Source organism: Bacillus rossius, chromosome 2 (assembly GCF_032445375.1).
Source record: "Bacillus rossius redtenbacheri isolate Brsri chromosome 2, Brsri_v3, whole genome shotgun sequence".
Classification (NCBI taxonomy): domain Eukaryota; kingdom Metazoa; phylum Arthropoda; class Insecta; order Phasmatodea; family Bacillidae; genus Bacillus; species Bacillus rossius.
In genome coordinates, this window is record NC_086331.1 from 34,689,307 (window position 1) to 34,709,370 (window position 20,064).

At 32.3% G+C, this 20,064-nt stretch overlaps 2 protein-coding genes across 5 annotated transcripts in view; one reads left to right on the forward strand and one right to left on the reverse strand.

The window, feature by feature from the left end:
• LOC134529227 (phosphatidylinositol 3-kinase regulatory subunit gamma-like) overlaps window positions 1-7,237 on the forward strand; it is a 607,110-nt gene extending 599,873 nt beyond the window's left edge. For all 3 annotated transcript variants that reach the window (XM_063363103.1, XM_063363105.1, XM_063363104.1), the window contains exons 10-11: window positions 1,727-1,975; window positions 2,148-7,237. In XM_063363103.1, the coding sequence (XP_063219173.1) occupies window positions 1,727-1,975; window positions 2,148-2,421 (523 nt within the window). In that variant the 3' untranslated portion in view covers window positions 2,422-7,237. The remainder of the gene's footprint in view (window positions 1-1,726; window positions 1,976-2,147) is intronic.
• Window positions 7,231-20,064, reverse strand: part of LOC134529230 (protein brambleberry-like) — a 125,658-nt gene continuing 112,824 nt past the window's right edge. The window contains exon 11 of one of the 2 annotated variants that reach the window (XM_063363109.1): window positions 7,231-7,509. In XM_063363109.1, the coding sequence (XP_063219179.1) occupies window positions 7,416-7,509 (94 nt within the window). In that variant the 3' untranslated portion in view covers window positions 7,231-7,415. The remainder of the gene's footprint in view (window positions 7,510-20,064) is intronic. The other variant, XM_063363110.1, reaches the window with a different exon arrangement.

Genomic DNA, 20,064 nt, shown 5'->3' on the forward strand with positions numbered 1-20,064 from the left:
CAAGATCTAACAACTTTTAAGTTAACTTTAGGACCATCCATCGAAATTTGTATCTTTTTTTAAGAAGCTGAGATCCCACTAATTCCTGAAGAGAATTCAACAGATCACTGGCACATGTACGATTCAGGAATGCAGAAGTTAAGTATCTGCTAGTAACCTCAGATTTAGTTTCATTCCAAAATTTCACATGAATATCCATCTGCTGCCTTTGAGAAACTTTATTTAAACTCTCGTCAAATGCAATAACTATGTGGTCACACACTTCGAGGTAGTTCGTAAGTTTATCTCTGAAATATGGTGCAATACCATGAACGATTGTATAAGCTAATTTAGTTCTTTGCATCTGCATTTTACTGGCAACACTGCTGTCAGGAAACATGAGGGGCAGTGATGATGCCAGAGATACAGCACTACGAAATGATAAGTGATTAATTACAGTTGCTATACACCATACACTTTCCGCTTTTGCAGCATCTTCATTAAGCAAATATTTTGTCATACCTGAAACTTCTGGATTTGATTGTGACGCATCTGATGTACTTGGACATGGCACAGACGAACTACCTGCTGTCGTAGAAATCACATGTGTTTCTCTTTTCTTCACAAAATAATCCAGTGGCAAATTATTTTTCTTACTTGACACGAAACGCACGTGTTTTGCCCCTCTTGCGTGGCTGGCTAATGCTGTTCTTCCCATGCTACCGATATTGATTTTAACATTACACAAATTGCAAATGGTGTTTGTCCTGCACTTTGGATCTTTCTCCACCCATTCAAACTCTTCCGTATATTTGTCATTGTATGTGGTGACCGAACTCTTTGACATTTTGATAGTCTGCGCAAATTACATGTTAGATTAAAAAATTCAAAACAACGTCCCACACAACTAAACTTTTAAAAAACTCGAGAGAAGTATCCGTGATACCGTGACGCAACAACATGAGCGCATAGAACAAAATGTATATATATACAAAACTAGTGCTACCAACATGCCGTGCGAGAAATTACTACCACCCTACAACAACATTTTCAGCCAAAATGCTGTTGCTTTTGAATACAGAAACATAATAAGTATGGAAGTCTGAATTGTTAATGTTTTCTTACGTACTACAAAAGTTTTTAAATGCAATATTAACAAATTAACTTTCACAAAATATAGCACACGAGCATACTGTCGTGCTTCGACGGGTGGTGAACGTGCTCACGTACAAGTTTCTCCATTATAGGCTTTTAACGGGAAGCCTAAGATGTACATCAAGTTCTGTCCCTGCCCGAACACGACTGAATATTCACCTTCGGCCAACCTCAGGTTTATTTATATATATTTATATTTCTAACAACGGTATGTTATTGCGATCGTTACTTCATACAAAAAATTCCCGGTTCTAATAAAAATTCCTGGTTGATTCCAGGTATTCCTGGTTTTTTTTTAAGAAATCCTGGCTATTTCCCGCATTTCCCGGTTGGCTGGCCACCCTGACTGAATAACATAGGAAAGCATACTTTATTTTTTGGGACTGAAAGTACTTCGCATAAACGGGAATTCCGTACTAAGCGGATTCGTATTAACGAGGTTGTATGTAAACAAAGCAATCCATGAAGTTTATTACACTTTAATTAAATTGTTGTTTAAACCCAAAATGTTTATTTCAACTAACCCCCTAAATTTGTTATTATAAAAATTATTTTGAAATTTGAAATAATGTAACATTATTTAAATTTTTAGGTGGCTGAAAGCACATGGAGTCAAAAAGGTTCGTGTTGAGGAACTGTTGAAACAAGATGATTTGGAGGCTTGTAGATCTCAGATGTTGGACGTTGATATTGGATGCGAAAACTTGCCTCATCAAGATGAGAACTCTTGGTTGCTTAGAGATTGCTCTCGAGATGATGCAGAGCGCTTGTTGGCTGGCAAACCAGATGGGACTTTCTTAGTGCGTCCAAGCCGCACTGGACAGTTTGCACTTTCTATTAAGTAAGTTGCTGTTTCAAGGAATATTGTGATTACTAACATTATCTTCAAAACACGTTTTTCAAACTAAATTAAAACCTAATAAAAAATTGTGAAATTGTGTTTTACATGTCTTGCTTTAAATATTGTACTTTTTTGGTTAAAGTATGTTTAATTTTTCAATTTATTTTTGCAGCTGCAATGGTACTACCAATCATTGCATCATTTACAAGACTGAACGTGGTTATGGATTTGCTGAGCCATACAATATATATGAGTCTTTGAAGTTGTTGGTGCTGCATTATGCTCAGAATTCACTAGAAGAACATAATGATTCACTCCAAACCACCCTGGCATATCCAGTGTTCGGGCCCACACGACATGCTCCGATATCTGCTTTTGTCCATGGACCAATACAGCCTGTTGAAATACCAACTAGCAGGGGCTATGTTTTGACTCAGTCCCATTAGACGGGGCCTGTATCTCATATCAGACTGTGATAAACTTTATGGCACTAGTTAGTGGCCAAAATTGCTACGTACAAAATTTTCACTGCAATATTTTTGCGGTGGTGATAACTTAGTTTTTTTAGAGTACTGTTAGAGTTCGGTGTAGTGTTTTTTTGAATACAAGTGCCAGCTAACTAAGTGATATTTGTCTGAAGTAAGTATAAAAATGAGAGCTCTTGTTAACTGTTTTATACAAAGTCAATTATTTGTTTGGACATAACTGTGCTTTTTTTAAACTAGATTTTAGAGCTTGAAATTAAGATATAAATGTTTAAAAAATGAAAACTACAATGCAGAAATTTTGATACACTGTATTTACTCAATTTGGGCACAAGCAATTTTTGATTATGAAAGCTTTTTCAGCTAATGCATGCAGAAACGAACAATTTTGCTATCAGTAGCTACAGATTTTTTACAGGATTGTTTCACAAACATTTTTTGAACTTTGCTCTCTAAGTAACATGTCTGTTTCAGTCTTTAAGACACATAAGTATTGTATTTAGTGTACTGATATACACAGATAAATGTAATCATATCTACTGCTCTGGCATTTTAGTAAGAAATTATGTGTTAGAATTATTTTACATAAAATATTCATGCAAATTTCTTGTGTTGTTTTTATTTAACATGTAGGTATGTTATACAATCAAAATTTTATATTGTTCTTTGTGAAAATTTTTGAAGTTTTGTGTAGAAATGTTTATTTGTTATAAAAACTGCTATAAATAGTGTTTATTTGTTGAGTGTTAATAGTAATATTTAATTTTAAAAATGTGTCATATTTGTTCTGCATTATTTTGTGAAATGTTTTGGCATTCATATTCACATATACAAGTGACATATTTATTTATGTGTATTACAGAAAGAAATCTCATGACTGTTTTATTAGCCTTTATTGTAAGAATTTGCCCCAAAAAAAGTGCTAAAATCAGTTACCAATATAATTTTTTGCAAGTCAGATTGAAGTATAACAATCTGAAAGTATTATTATATAGTAACAGATTTGAAAAAATTGTAAGAAATATTTATAAAGTTTTCTTTAGTCACATTACTTTAATATTGTAATTTTACAGACTTGATTTATTAAAAAAAATGCTAGCCATTTGTATTCAGGTAATAAGCCTTGTCTGAGGGGGAGAGTGATGATATTACTCAGTGGAAACATCTAATGCAACAAAAATAAACAGTTGAGAAAGAAATCTGTGCATCCTTCAAATTATTATTGTGTAATTTTTTGTTTGATTTATGGCTTGTTTTATTTAAATGGTATGTTTGGTACCATGTCTTCCTGTAGTTTACTGCTAAGAACCATTGGAGAAACAATTTCAAGAAAAGTTTTAGTAAAATGCATAAAAAAAAATTTTTTTTTTTAACATAAAAAAGGGTTTTTTGAAAAAATATACATTTGTAGTTGGAAACTACAGAATATTGAAATTTTTTTTGCTATAGAGTATTATTAGATTGTTATGTTTCTCCAATAATATGATGACTGAAAAATGCTAATATGATGTAGATTGTAAAAGCTTCACTTTAGAGAGAAGTTGGATCCTCTTATTTCAGCTTGTAGTTTGTTTCTGGTCCATTCAATCATATTCTCAACTCAATTCTCTGTTTAGACATTGTAACAAGAATGAAACCTACATGATTGCTTCATTTAGATAATTTACAAAAAAAATGTTGAATTAGTTTTAGACTTGATCCTGATAGTCTTACCTGTAAAATTTAAATAATCAACATTCATAATAAATTCAGAAGTTAAATTTATGAAACAAATTGAACATGTTTCTACAGTCTGTTACATAATTAAAACCACCAAAATTTGTCTGATTTAAATGTTTGCATGCAAAGGCAACTCACTAGAAACATGCATTAAGCCAAAATTAAACTGTTGTTTATACACAAACAATTTGTACGTAATATTAGAAAAGATAAAAAAATTAATCCAACTTGCTTCATGATTGCCTTGGTCTGGGTTGCACACACATTACACAAGTTCTCACTGAAGTCCCCACGCATAAATTATTGGAACTTTATTAAATTGCATTGTCTTGGAAAGTTTAATCACTGCAATATCCATGTCGACCAACATGTGCTGCACTCACACATTAAATAATCAAACTGCATTATCTCTCTTACATGAAAATGTTAACACAACTACTAATAAGTAGTTGGCTGGAGTTCATTGTCCTTGGGATGATCCTGTACAAAATGTTTGGTCCAAAAATTTCTAATACATAGTTTTTAAATCTAAAGCATACCTAAGAAAAAGTTTGAATTTCTGGCCAAGCCCTAGATGTAAATGAGTGTTGTTGGGCACATCTTGCTAATAGTTACGTGAACTGCCATTTGACACCCTGCTAGTGCAATCAGAATCGTGGCAACAACTGAAATAGCATTTTTTTCACTACGAAAACACCTTTTGCAAGCTGCATTTTGTAAATATCCTTTCAAGATATCCATTATATAAAGAAAGTGAGTTAAAATTTTCAATTCTTTATGTCATGAAAAAATTATACATTTTTTGCAGTAGTAGTAGTAGTATTAACTATAAAACGAGAATTTCAATATTATGTCATTTTTTGGACCATTTATAAACAAAATTAATTAGGTACATGTAATAAAACTACTAGAAAATAACAAAACAAAACTGTTTCCATAATTATATCTACTTCAACCACCATTGACTTAGTAAAACCTCATAACTATTGAGACCAATTACACAGAAAGAACATTTATTAACCTATTCGGAACTCGAAATATAATGGAATGTTCCTTAAATTCTTCTAGAACCTATTAAAAATAGTATTTGTGCCTGCACTATAACCATGTTATTTTACTGCCAGTATTTTTTTTACATGTCAAACTAAAACCTACAGTCCCTATGAGTCAGTTATAGCTTTTTATTTTTGAATATCATACATAAAATGTTTATTGATTTGAAAGACTAAATGTTATATTCACCATAAAGAGACTATCAAGTTCAAAGGCTAAATAAAAAAAAAAAACAGGATGGAGAAAAAATGAGATGTTAAAATTAGGCATGCAATTTTAGTAGAATGAATGAAGCTGCCATTTTGGAAGTCTGGTACGTAGTTAAATTTTATAATTGATTCTGAATTGAGAATATGTAAGGTTAAAAATATAGAGTATCATTTATCCTAAATTTTACTTTTTCAAATCAGTATTTGATCCTTCATTGATGTATTCAACTGTTAATTATAAAAATTAATCAATTCTCTTGGGGGGAAAAAATGAGTTGAAAACACTGCAGGACTTCTGACACATATTGAGCTTATCACCTAGCCAGGACTAGCAAAAATATGTTGTATAAATTCATATAGGGTTAGTTCAGAGGGAAATGGATAGTAGAAATTTATAATGCTACCATAATTCAGGGGTGCATGCTTAAAATGCTTAAAAGCATTGTATTTCATGTTTCTCTGCCTAGTTGCACTGAGTAGAGTAGGTACTGTTTTTTGAGGGTAGATACTCAAACACCTATGTATTCATTCTAAATCTCCTGCATTGATTCTGTAACTGGTTAAACACTTTTTTTTACAATAATAAGTTTTATTTATGATTTAAACTATGTAAATTACACCTCTTTTGATATAAGGCAGTATGACATTTCCTACTAATATTAATTCAATTCTCCTTTTTATTGGTCATTTAAGCATAGTTTTAAATTGTATTACATATTTTAGAAAACTCTTTAATTTTTCATTGCTTGTCAACAGAAAACATTCAAGAGTTATATAGTAAAATTTTTCAATTCTGTATTTGTATGTTCTCACAACAAACTCACTTCTGTAATTTTTCAATGTAAAAAAAATTATGCTGGATTCAGTCTTAAAGTCACATGCCATTCAAGACGTGATACTATCATCGTAAGTCTTCATTTTAAGGAAATTTTAGATAGATTGTTTCAGAAGTAAGTTTTTGTCAAATATATGGAAAATTAATAATTATTTTAACTGCACAAATCTCAATGCTGTCTCTAAATGGACAATGTTTTTGGCTATAAATTTGGTTGCTTTATCCTTAATTGTCATAGTGTAAAATTTTTAATTTACACGTAATTTAAATACTAACATGCACCACATTTCTAGGATATTATAGGCACACATAAAGATGGAGTTTGCACAATAAGTGGACGTGGTATCTGTACAATACCAATTAGAATGATAATGAATCTTTGTCACTTATTGTCAATCCTCAGATTGCAAGGAGCATTTCAATGAGTGAGCTGTGGGGTTAGGATTGGATTTGCTGTGATACTGCCACTTATGGTACTGATAAATTCAACATTATGTGCAGTATCGCCATTATAATAATACTTCATCATATCTCAGACAAATTGAGTGTATAAACTTTGTTTTTTTGTTTTTCAATTGGAACGTCTTTTGTTCACAATTAATTTTTATCAAGAGATAATTTAGTAATTATTTAAAGAGTTGATCCTGCTTCAGAAAGTTGTAACTATTCTGTGTGCTCTTTGTTGGAGGAATTGAAGTTAGGCTACTTGAGACAGTTTACAACCAACACATGATTTTATGAGCTTACAGTTGAATATTTCAATGAATTTTTGTTTTAACATGTATTTGTAGCTACAGAAGTGCACATTCTGCAGTATTTTGTATGTGCTACAACTGTTTTCTTTAAGGGTAACTCAAAATGCTTATATTTAGTTTTTTTTTTTTACTTGTGTCGTGTCATCTTTGTATGTTGAAGCATACATGTAAAATTGGAAAAATAATATATTATAAAAAATCTCTTTTATGTTTTTTTTTATTTCTGTACATTATACAATTTCTGAAAAATGGAATTTAACTTTTTTCCACATACTGCTGGCAGCAGAAATCAGCATGTCTACAAATATCTGATGAACCAATTTCACAAACTTTCAATAAACAATTTTCCACCCTTTTTATAACACATGACCTACTTTTTGTATTTCACCTCAAGTGGGTATAGCAGAATTCTTCACCAATCAGTGCAGTTTTACGGCATAACTTCCCAGTTTTGCACATAGCTCTGCAGGATGGGTTCCTGTTGGACAAAGAAAAAAAATTACCATACCAGGCAACACTATACCTATAGACAATATTTTATAATTAAATGTGGTTAAACCACAAAACATCAAAATACTGGTCATTTTGAGAAATATAACAAAAGTTCATCATAATTTTACTCACAATACTAATATATAATTTTTTTTAACATCCAAAACTTAAGTAATGTTATTTTATTAGTGTATAGTATTGTACCACTATCAAAATGACACTATTTTGTTGGAAAAAGTATTAAGTAACGTTTTAACATCTTCATAAAATAAACAGCATTTATAAAAATATGATCAATATGACAAATCTCCCATTTTAAAAACTAAATTGAGCTAAAATAAAAACCATTTAATCTTGCCTCAAGCTATCAGGAGTCAAAGAGGTGGTATAAGACTAAAATTTCCAAAATTTAAAAATATGTGACCTAAAGTTGACATGAAATAACACTTTGTGTAAAAATTCATTATTACAATATGCACAACTGCAAAATAATTCCTTGCATTGCTGTTCTAATTGCACAGATGAAAAACTAACAATTTCACCAGGAAAAAAAAAAAACTTTCTTTGTGCCATGCTTGTGAAAAACTGCAATATATCACATCAAGTAACTGGTAACTAATCACACTTCTAAACATGCAAACGACCTGAAGCAATTGGAAAGGCAAAGAGAAACCTGAAATGATATACTGCACGTCATGTGCAAGCATTACATACTACCAACCAAAGAACTTCAAAATTTGTGTCTTGTTCACTTTGGTCCACTTTGTTGTGCTAAATATAACTACAAATGCTGTTTTATAATATACGGAACCCCTACTGAAAAACTGGACACTATGAATCCCGTATGTATTTTGTGGGGACCACTTAAGGGCAATAAGTGAGGATCCCATAAAATAGGTACATATGGACCTTAGGAAAAGGTGGAAAACAAGAGCTCAAATAAAATTCATGACTAAAAACAACATACGTCATACGTTCTTTAAATGATTCTTAAATGGGAAATTTTGATTTAATACAATTCTTTAGATATATGTCATTGCAGTTTTGCACTGTTTTATCATGAAATAATTTCAATAATGCAAAATAAAAAAGAAAAATAAACCCACAGAGAACAAGCCTAACTAGTGTCAAACTTGAAATATCAACCAGCACAGAATATTCCACGGAAGGAATTGAGTCATGAAAAAATAATGACGAGACAGTTTAAACAAAAATAGTAAATGTAGACAGACAACAATCTCGAACAACATAGCGAACAGATGAACCCAATGATGATACTAAACAGGTACTATTGTGGAAAACAAGATGACGACAACACAGGCGAACACAGTAGGATAAAACAGTTGTGACGTTTTGGGAACTAACTTTTTTTCCTAGTTATCTGGCACAAACAGACTGATTTCGGAAGCTGGAAAACATGGTGTGTGTGTGTTCGATCCCCAACAACAGGCGAGGGCTCCTCTGGTTGGCGATGCACCTAAGGCCTGATGTTGGCTGATGTTTTGCTGCAAGGGTTGTTAATTTGCTAGTGGGTTTCTTTTTTAACTATAAGTATCAATACATTTTTTCAAGTCAATACTTTGTAGATTGATAATATTGTTATAGCTGACAATAAATGCTGATTCCTTTAGTTTTCTTTTAAGTGTGTGTTCTTCCCGTATGAGTGGTGTAGCACTGTCCCAGATTTTTTTATAACTTGTCCCAGGCATGTTCGGCAAGTCTTATTTTTGAGTTTCACCCTTCTTTATGTTGTGTTCGTGCCCTTTAATGTGTGCTGAAAGGGCTCTGCCAGTTTATCCAATGTACATTCACAGGGGATCTGATAAACACAGTTACAGACTTGCCAACTTTTAAAACTCTCAATTAGTAAAATACATAAAAAATAATATAACACGTGTAAACTGCTCGAGGCAATTGAAAAATTAATAAACTTTCATGATATCACATTTTTTCTAGTAATTGAAATTATGTAATCGTTTTAACAGACATTAACATTGAAGACCAACAATCATTCTCATTATTTACCATTATGGAAACATTTTTTCTTAGTATCACATCAAAGAAAAAACTTCGTTCCTTGTGGTACCCTACAAATCAACAGAGTGTACCTTTGTTACAATATACACTGATATCAGTTAACTTCCAGTAGAATCTCTGGTAATGAAAGCAACCTTGACACTATCATTTTCAAACTTGCATCACAAAATGTTACTACTAGTGGATATAATTTGGATTCAGAGTCATTGCTGCCGTCGGTCGCGACTGAAAATGCCACAGTTTGTAAATTACAAACAATTTTATAGTTGCATCTGTTGCCATTTCTTTCACGATAGCCGTCAACTTTGTTCTTGCGCAACCAATTTTTTTTTGCTACTTCAGAATTTGAAAACATTTTTCTGAATAACGGGCCAGTGTGATCCGAAACATTTAAAGGAATATTATGTTCAACCAATAAGTTTGTAAACATACATTCCGCACGTATTACATTATTGTCTATGCTGTTTTTAGCGAACTAATCACTAACCTTTGAACTGACTGCGACACTTTTAACATTTGCGAGATGTTTTGAACAGTTCACGTGGAGATTGATGTCATATCTTCCGCCGTGCCCATTGTTGATGTTGCATCTACACACTGAAAAAAATGCGAACTGTGTTCCCTTGCTTGATTTAAGAATACACGGAAAATCCCGTGTGTATGCATCACGAAATGCCTGAGAATAATGCGTATCACGTTTCGGGAACATTTTATTCTTCACTTGATTCCACTTCCGTTAATTGTGCACATAACACGTTTTTATTAAAAACATGCAATAAATTTGTTTCCAAACTGTAATATACAAAATCAAAATTGGCTCAACTTTAACTGAAGAATCACAACATACGCTTATGCACGACACTAGGGATGGGTAGTTCGCGAACTACCAGTTCATTTTGAACTGTTCTGACGAGCGAACTAGGTGACTAGTTCGCTGTTACCAAAAACAATCGTTCTTTCGTTCTTTGCGTGTTTCTCCTCTTCTACTCTGTTTGGTCCTTACTGCGCATGCGCGAAAGATCCCTAGGTGACTAGTTCGCTATTAACAAAAACAATCGTTCTTTCGTTCTTTGCGTGTTTCTCGTCTCCTACTCTGTTTGGTCCTTACTGCGCATGCGCGAAAGATCCCCCCCCCCCCCCCCCCAACCATTGTCAAACAATATGCCACGTCTTTCTTTCTTGCTTTCTTCCCTCTCTTACGTTTGTTCTTTATTTGGTCTCTTTCCTCCCCCCCCCCCCCCCCCCCTTTTTCTATATTTCCCCATCGCTTCGTCGTTCGTCAGTTCCAAGTACTGATCTGAACTACGAAGACCGAAGAGAAAGGGAGTACATATACACACTGAACTAGATAGTTCAAAGACATAGATAGTTCACACAGTAAGTTTATTTAATTGCGTAGTTAGGCTGTCGGTCATTATTTTCGTTTCGTTCTTTCTTGCGCAATGATGCGTTTGAGGATCGTGAACTCTTAATTTTTATCTAATATTCTTTAGACATTTACATTACATTTTGGCATTAAAAAACGTGTCACGTAAATAAGTGTAATTACGTGAAAATTTCAGATAGCCTATACAATCTGAAATTAAACTTTAATTACACATAGACCACACATTAAAAAACTACACTAAAATTTAAAGAAACATAATAAAACTTACCCAATACAAAAAAAATCAGCTTAAGTTGTCACAGATGAGAAAACACTATACCATTATTTTGTTTTGTGCACATTACTTGCAGAAAATAAATTAATACACATTCAAAAATGTAAGAATTGTGTGAAAGAAAAACAATATGATAGTCGTTCATTTGTAATGGGAGATATTGTTTACACGCATCGGATTACTGTGTGCCTCTTTTATTTATAGAAAAAGAAATGCCCATAAAACAAAAAGTCTGTAACGATTGTGTTGGTGTCATGTAGGTATGGAATATTTTGGAAACCGCGATACAGTCCGCGACCGATGTAGTTCAATAGTAGAACGGTTCCTAAAGAACTAGTCTTTGAAGTGACTAGTTCCGAACGAACTAGTTCTTACCAAAGAACTATATTTCCCATCCCTACACGACACCATCTTGCCAAACTAAGAATGCTACTTAAACTAGTTCGTGATTGGTTGTAAGCGCATCAATGTAACTCAGGCGGCCAATAAGGAAAGATATACAATCGAACAACAAATTACGTGGTTCGCTGGCCTTCGACCAATAATATAACACAATTACCGCACTCGTTTCCACAGCAACAACACATGGCAACAGCTTTCACAAACCATACAATAAAACATTTAAGGCAGACGGAAAATACATGTTTTAATAAACGTCTCGTACTTAAAATTCGTAAAAAATGCAGACAACCTCGTACAATCGTAAAACGGACGTGATTTTCGTACATTTTACGAAAAAATCGTAAAGATTGGCAAGTCTGCAGCAGGGGGGTGTAACTTTAATGGGTAGATTGGTTCCTTCATAGAGTAAATAAAGTACTAGTACAGAGTGGACACTCAATGCTATTGCAGTTCTACGTTTTTTTTTTAATTCAGAAATGCTCTAGTTGCTATACAAAAACGCAAACTTGACAAACATTAAAATGAAGTTGCAATGGCTTAAAACTGAGATAAAGTACCTTCTGGAGTAAGACTTACGTTTCAAATAATAAGTAAATTTTAATTTAAATACAACATTGATCGTAGAAAGTACAATTTGCAGTTAATATGCTTAAAACACTAATTTGAATAGTAGGGAAATTTGCAGCTTCAACTGAATGTTGGCGAGCTTGTGACTTTTTTCGTGCATGCACTATTATTTATAAAAATATTGATTTTATTTTTGTTTTCCCTTATAAGCAAATCCTTTAACTAAATATCGGTAAACGTAACATAAAATGATTTAGGAGAGCAATATTTTTAAAACAATAAGTAAATTTATTACCTTCGGGACAGTGTTTGCCTTAACCTTATTTCGGTTAAAAATGTTTTGTTTACGTATCATAACATTTGTTAAAATGCATAACATGTAACATATTTTTGGATTATATTAAATTGCTGCATTTTTTTATGTCCAAGAAACAATTTCCGTTCTAGTAGAATCACGTTGATTGAAGTTAAGGTTAGGATTTTCGTAGGTACCTACCGAATTGCATTACAAATCGCAAACAAAACTAATGCATAAAAGAACGTGCAGAAGTATTTAATCATTAACACAGGCAATGTGTATTTCTGGCAAATTAAACTGCCTAAGTTGTACAATTTTCCCACAAAAACTGAAATGAAGCTGTTACCAATGGCATCAATTCTTTATGGATTAGGTGAAAGTACAAATCATTCTCGTATCTTCACTTCTTGAAGACATGTGTATAGCAATTGTTAAGGAAAAAAAACCTTAATTTCAACATAAAAATTTAAAAGACACTTCATTTTATCGCAACCCTCACCTCGGTAATTGTTCCGTTCACGTATCCAAGTTTATCCCTTGATCCTGTTGGCATGATCATTTATGATTTATTCGGTGGCACATGATGCTTGCTGTTTTAATTAATGTTAAAACAGCAAGAATCATTACCACAGGATAATGCCATTAGTATCAAGGGATAGACTTTTAGATACGCAATACAAAATTGTTACCCACACCTCCCTCTCGACCTAAAAATAAAATTCATACAAAACATTTAGACTAATTAAAGTACATAAGTAGCAAGTTTGAGCAGAATTTGAGACTCATTGACATTTAGAACAGTACCTAGGCTTGTCCTCAACATGCGACTACACACAGCCTAAAAAGAGGAAATTCTGTAGGGCATGAAAACAAAATGCTCATCACTGTTTTAATTACACAAAACTTTTATTTTGTTTCGTTTTAATAATTTACACATACCTAGTTTCGTCAAGCGGAAACTTAAAGTAAAGTTAATTATTATTATCTCTTCTCTTGTTGTACCAGTAGTTAACACGTAGCCGAATCAGGCATGTTTCATAACAGTCAACAGTGATTTATAAAGTAGTTCATGAAATCATTGATATTATTATTTAACGAGATTACTATTTCAACATGATTGAAACAAAATTTCCTTAGAAAGTTTTTATTAAACCTAATATTGCTTAATTCATCGCCGACACCATTAATTATGGTGTTGTTGGATAAACAAGTGGTTCAACATGCCAACGAAAATTTGTTTATTTTCTTTTAAGTAAACATATTATTTTCATTTCAACAATACCAATTTATGCCATAAATTTGATAAAATGTTAAAACAAATGTAATGTTTATTTAATCAACGTGGTATTTTGATTATAATTTTCGTGCTCAGATGTTGGATAAAACTGTATAGCAACTAGAAAAATGTGATTGCCTTGCCCTATGAAGTGTCCCCCCCCTGGGTTCCTTGATCAACTTTTTTGGACATCCAGTAGATGGCAGCAGCTGCCAAATAACTAGTCATTACAAACTTTAAATTAAATTAATTATAATTAGTATTTTAATTTAGTATAATGTTAAATCATATTTTTATATTTAAGTTGTACGTATGTATACAAATATCCTTATAAATATCAAAATATTTTTTCCAACTTCTAATTTTAATACCAGTTTGTTTCCGTAGGTCCTGTTCGCTTTGTTTTGGTAATTTTTTTGGTGTGTTTCTGGGTAATTTTGGCGGGTATTGTGTTGTTAGTTATTTAAATTTATAGAAAGTATTAACTTGTTCTTCAAACTGCCATTATCATGGAAAAGAATAGTCATCCATGTTTTGTGGAGGTATGTGCGAATAATGTTCATGTCAACCAAGATGTCTTCGTCTTCAGACTTCCAAGGGCTCCAGAAAAGTAAGCATGATCTTAACTTACATGCTTTTATGACTTTTGGATTTAACCAAAATGCGCCTATTTTATTATTATATTTTTAAAGGTGAATTTATCAGCACGAAATTTCGTTGACCGTAGTAATTTGAGGATTTAACGACGAAAAATTCAATGATCACGTTTTTAAGTTTTACACAGAGAAAAAAAAAATAACTAAGCACGTAAACAAATGCTACAATGCAAGTTGTTGACAGTGATTTCTTAGAAACTTATATTATTTTTATGAGTTCTCTTTTCAAGGTAAATTCTGAGTCATTTCTGGTGTTCAAAGAAATATATATTTTTTTTAAATTTGTGGAATAGCCACAACATCAGAAAATTACCGTTATTTGATTTCAGAGCATAGAAGTTGTAAAAGTACACCTACAATAATTTATTGGTAAATGTAGCGTTAGTAAGCTAGTGTTAGTTTTTTGGTTATTTTTTGTATCTTTATGCATGGACATATATTAAGTTTAAAATTTGCTATATTGTGAGAAAATTGCTTCAAATTTTTTTGTCTAATGGTTTATTATCTTTTCTTTTTCAGGTTGATGAAATGGCTTTCTGCGGTCTTGAAATTTGCAGCTGGCATTCCTTCCATCAGTGATCCAAATGAAGCACTTGTTATATATTCATCAAAGTTCATTTCTGCAAATTACTTCATTAATTCAGATTTTGTGAATGAAAAGAAGGAAAAATTAAATCACCATGTTTTGCCCTCAGTTTTTGATGCAGCGCTTGCCTCATCTTCATCGCTAAAAGTAACAACTGAAAGTGTTCATTTGATATTCTATGACTACTACGAATATTTAATACCGTTTGTAATACGAAGAAAGAAGAATCCTGTAGAAATGAGAAGTCACAGTTCGAGCCCAGGAAGGATGACCGTCGCGCAGTCCAGTCCTGTTGCAGCCCATATTCGGAAGGGCGAAGGTGTTACTGCGCGTATTCCTGCCGCACGCTAGAGGACGGAGGAGCAACACAACTACCGCAGTCATTGACGTGTTGAACCAAGGAGTCTTCGAGAGCCTACACATCTCGTGGGTATCCTGCATCAAGGTTTGGTCCCTTACCCCATCAACCGAAGACTCTCTGTATAGAAGTCCCTGAACTAATTTCAGTTTAAGCGAAACGAACATTGTTTTGACCGATCTAGACTCTGTAATATTATAATGGATATCCTTTGTAAAGAAAACATTTTTAACTTCATCTTTAGATTTAGATTCAAATCCCGGAATCGCGATCCCGATCATGATAGTATGAATCAGTACAGATGGAATCTGGTTGTATAATAATGTGTTTTAATTATGTGTTATTAGCTTTTGCTGACAAGTACTGCTTGAACGTACCCAGTGGTCCACGCTCTACAGGACTGATTTTAGTTAAGAATTAATAACTTACTAATTTTACCTTTCATTTTAATGTGTTACTTTAATTGTACAAAATACTTTAAATTACACTTAAATATTTAACATTTGATAGTGAAAACAACTCACTCAAGTGTTAATAGAATTGTTGGATGCTTGAAGTTGGTAGTCATATCTAATTCCATCTGTAGCTTAGAATAAGTTAGTTTAAGGTAATCTTCATGTTAATTGTTGTTTTGTATATGTCAAAGTGTTTTGTCACCGTCATAACACACACTACACATGAATATAGACAGTACATTTGGATTTTGATTACACTTTATTCCAAGGTCTAAAGTAACAATATTATTATTTAACGTACCTTTGAAACACCTTACCTTGACTTTTACACTCAAGTATCCTAACAAAATTCTTGATACTGAGAGAGTTCGGCTAGAATTGAGGAAATCATTAAATAAATTAGATAATTTCATTTTAGACACTAGCTGGCTCCACAATAATTTTAATATTATAAAACATTTAATGTTTTTACGCTATATAATTTCTGCAAAGCCTTTAAAAATGGACAGAACATTTAACTTCACAGTATTAATGGTGAAGATTTTACCAATATGAACATAATGAAATTTATCTCAAAACATTTTTCAGAATGAGACAAATACAAGTCTTTGTGCAGAAAATTTGAGGGAAAAAAATACAATCTGTCAATAGTAATATGGTATAATAATCACACATAAATCAGTCCTCTGAAATTTGAGGTGGGGGTACATTTTATAATGTTCGTGTAGACACAACTTTGACCATTTTTATTGCGCATTTCTTTCTTTCTACTTTTTATTTAAGGCATTTCAGAACTTCTTTGCAAAAAAAGATTCAAGATTAAAATACATAAAATTAACATGTAATGAATTCTTCAACAATAGTAAATTTAATATTCCTGCCTTGATTTAAAACATCCTGCCGGACCGTAGCATGTATTGTATATCCATTCTCAAAAGTTGTTTCACATTTTTCTTCTGTAACTTAGCATATTTACATTTTGTGCAAGTGCAAATGCATACAAAAGAGTGAAAGCACATGTATGTGTACGTTTTGAATGTGTTTGTTTTTAAATTAACTTGTTCTGTGAAACATTATAAAATAAAAAAATTTCTTCCACAATAAAAGAACACGACCTGACTTCCAAACTAATCTAAATTATTACTACCTATAAAATTTACATCAACTTAAGTCATTTTATGATTACAAGGAAAAGGAAATTTTAAATGTAAAAATTGTAGCATTGCAGTATATATGCCTTTTCTACTAATAAAAGTGTTACTAAGAATGGGTTAGGATGCCAGTCTATTTTATTCTAAATTTATAATTATTTAATAATCATGTTTCTTCTGTTATCCATTCAACTTTGTTTTGCTACTTGTATTTACCTAATATTATGTGTAATGAGTATTTCTTTTATTTATTTAAATTTTAATATTGTATTATAATTATATATTACGTTTTTATTAAATTGCAGATGTTGCATAATGATTCTAGACCAAGGGACTGTGTCTGGGGTGATGTGTAGAAATAGAGGCATAAGAGGCCTGTAAGTGCGAGTGAGAACGAAACAGTGATTCCCCAGTAAGAGAGAGACTGTAATGATATCTGATCACTGTGTGGGAACTAGAGGAGAACTATTCTCCCACGGTGTTGGAGAGAGAAGGAGAAAGTGAATCCCCTGTTTCTATGTATGAAAATGGTTTTCAGTGGATATGTTCTGTGTTCTGATTGACTTGTAATTGTTAGTGTGAATGAAGAGTGTATGTGATTGGTCGTTGAGGTCATGTGACTGTCCTTCCTGTGTGGAGGAACCAGTGCCATGATCTCGTCAGTCGTCTGTTGATCGCTGCACCAGGAGGGCGCGTTCGGTGGCTTCTCACAAAATATGTAGTAATTGTGGAATAGAAAACTTAACCTCGTTAGCTCGAGCCAGGCCGAAGATATAAATTTAATCATTTTTTTTTTGAACTTTTGGGACATTTTTTAAAATTAGAAATTGCTGCTACCGACGTCGGCGTTTGGCTCATGGTGAAATTCATTTTCGCTGGGTGCGGTCCTATTTGTGGCCACACTGATTTCCTGTACTTACAATAAGATGTTACCGAAGGACTTAACTTAATTCTCATCGTCCGAGCTGCGAACAATTCTTGACAGGCGGATGTACGAATTGAATGATTGAGAAAAATATTGAAAGTGATGGGATTCGGTAGTTTTGTCTTTCGGACAATAAAACTCTCAAATGAAGAGGAAAGATCTTTTTATTTCATATAACGAACCGTAACAAAATGTTTGGTTCACAAAATGGTTGATTACAGGAGTTTTTTTTTGTAACTGTAAAAATTTCCATTAAATGTCACAAATGGATCCTTGGTAACAATCAAGAAATATTAACAATATGTATTTGTGAAAAATTTTAATTTATTGACATTTTTATTTGTTAAAATTTATATACATTGCTGCTTCCATTGCAAAAAAGTTTTTTTAAAATTATTTTTGCATAGTTAATAAATTAGAGATTCTTTTTTTTTTTTTTTTAAAATTCTGTAATGCTTCCACTTGTACAAATGATTGTAATCAGTTGTATTGAAAATATTGAATGAACATTGATTGATGTAGTTGTTCTTTGTCGTTTGAGTTGAGTTTTTTTTACAGATATTTTCTTTTGCAACTCATAACAGAATTTTGGTGTTCATAATTTTTCATGGCAAAATCCTAAGGCAAAGGCCAAAATCCTTTTCAATCCACTCCATCGATTAACTGTGCCATGAAGATAGTATGGTATGAATAAAATATTATTTAGAGTTAATTTATGTAAAATTGTATTAACAAAGATATGTCTGAAATAAATTTACCTAATTAATATACATTTTTGGATGTTTATTTGTTTCAGTTTTATTTTTATAGGAAAGAATATCCCTTAAAAGAGTTCTAATCATCAGGTGAACAATTATCTGGTGATTTCAATGTGTACAGTATAAATCAATTTTACATTTCTACATTATCAAATGGAGCTCTGGTGGCAGTGCTGTTAGCTGCTTGCTATTAACTGTGAGCCACACCTTTATCTCAGTGCACTGACCTACTGCATTCATTTGAGGAGCACATTTGTAAAAACTGTTGTGGAAGTGGTTGTGCTACTGCAATGTGAATTAACGTAAATGAGTTTGTGTTCTGTATCAGTTCTGGTAATGCATCACTACATCACAATTTAAATTCAGAGCAGTTAATGCCACTGGGCTCATTTCTCTTCTTATTTGGAAAAAAAAACTCCATTATACATTTCACATCACTGGACACACCAATAAATGTTTGTATGTGTAAAACTATCTCCGCTAATATTTAATTTAATTAGTATTTCTAGCTGCTTCACTTTCAGGGTTTGACTGGATTTATTAATCTCCACAAAATATTCATTTTCATTTATATTTCAATGCTGTTAAATCTATTTCAAGGCTGAGAAGTTGAAGAACATCTTTAATAATTAGCAGAGAAAATTAACTGGTGAAAATATTGGTACAGAAAATGTAATGTATTCTGCTGTACAGTTTCCTTTATTATACCATGTGTCACCATTTTTCTTGTACAGTTAATTTTTATACATGTTATTAAAATGGTTATAGAACAACACTGTCAATAAACAGAATTAACAGCATTAAAAATATATTAAAATTAATTCATACATTCAAATTTACCGCCGTATTTTTGAAAGTCCCGCCAGGCCGTAGTTGACGTAGCTAGTTCAGTTAGGTACCGCTAGAATGCGCTCGCGTCTCGGAGATTGTTTGGACATCCAGTAGATGGCAGTAAAGTCGCACGTTTTAATCTGGGTACATGGATAAAGCATTGACTTACCGGTCTTCTCTTATATAGTCTTTGGTCTGCAGTTCTGACATTGTAACTTAGCTATGGCTGGTTTTACTCTGGTGATCATGGTTTTGATAGTGGGATTTGACTTGAAAACTGTTCTTAGTCTGTGTTTATTCCACAATTCATTTTTTTTCTGAAGAATCTCATTAATTTTTTTTTTCATATCATGTAACAACTTCTGGAAAATTAAACAAATAATACTAAAGTAAAAGGTTGGTTAAGTTAAGTCAGCTTGAATAATTATATGAAAAATGTTTGTGAAATATTCAAATAATGAAATAAAACATTGTGTTTTTAATTATGTAGCTAATAGGCCTGTTGTTTAGTTCGAATTGGAGTATCCAATTATTCTCGAATATAAATACAGAATTTGATAGAATCCCACCAAATTTTTTT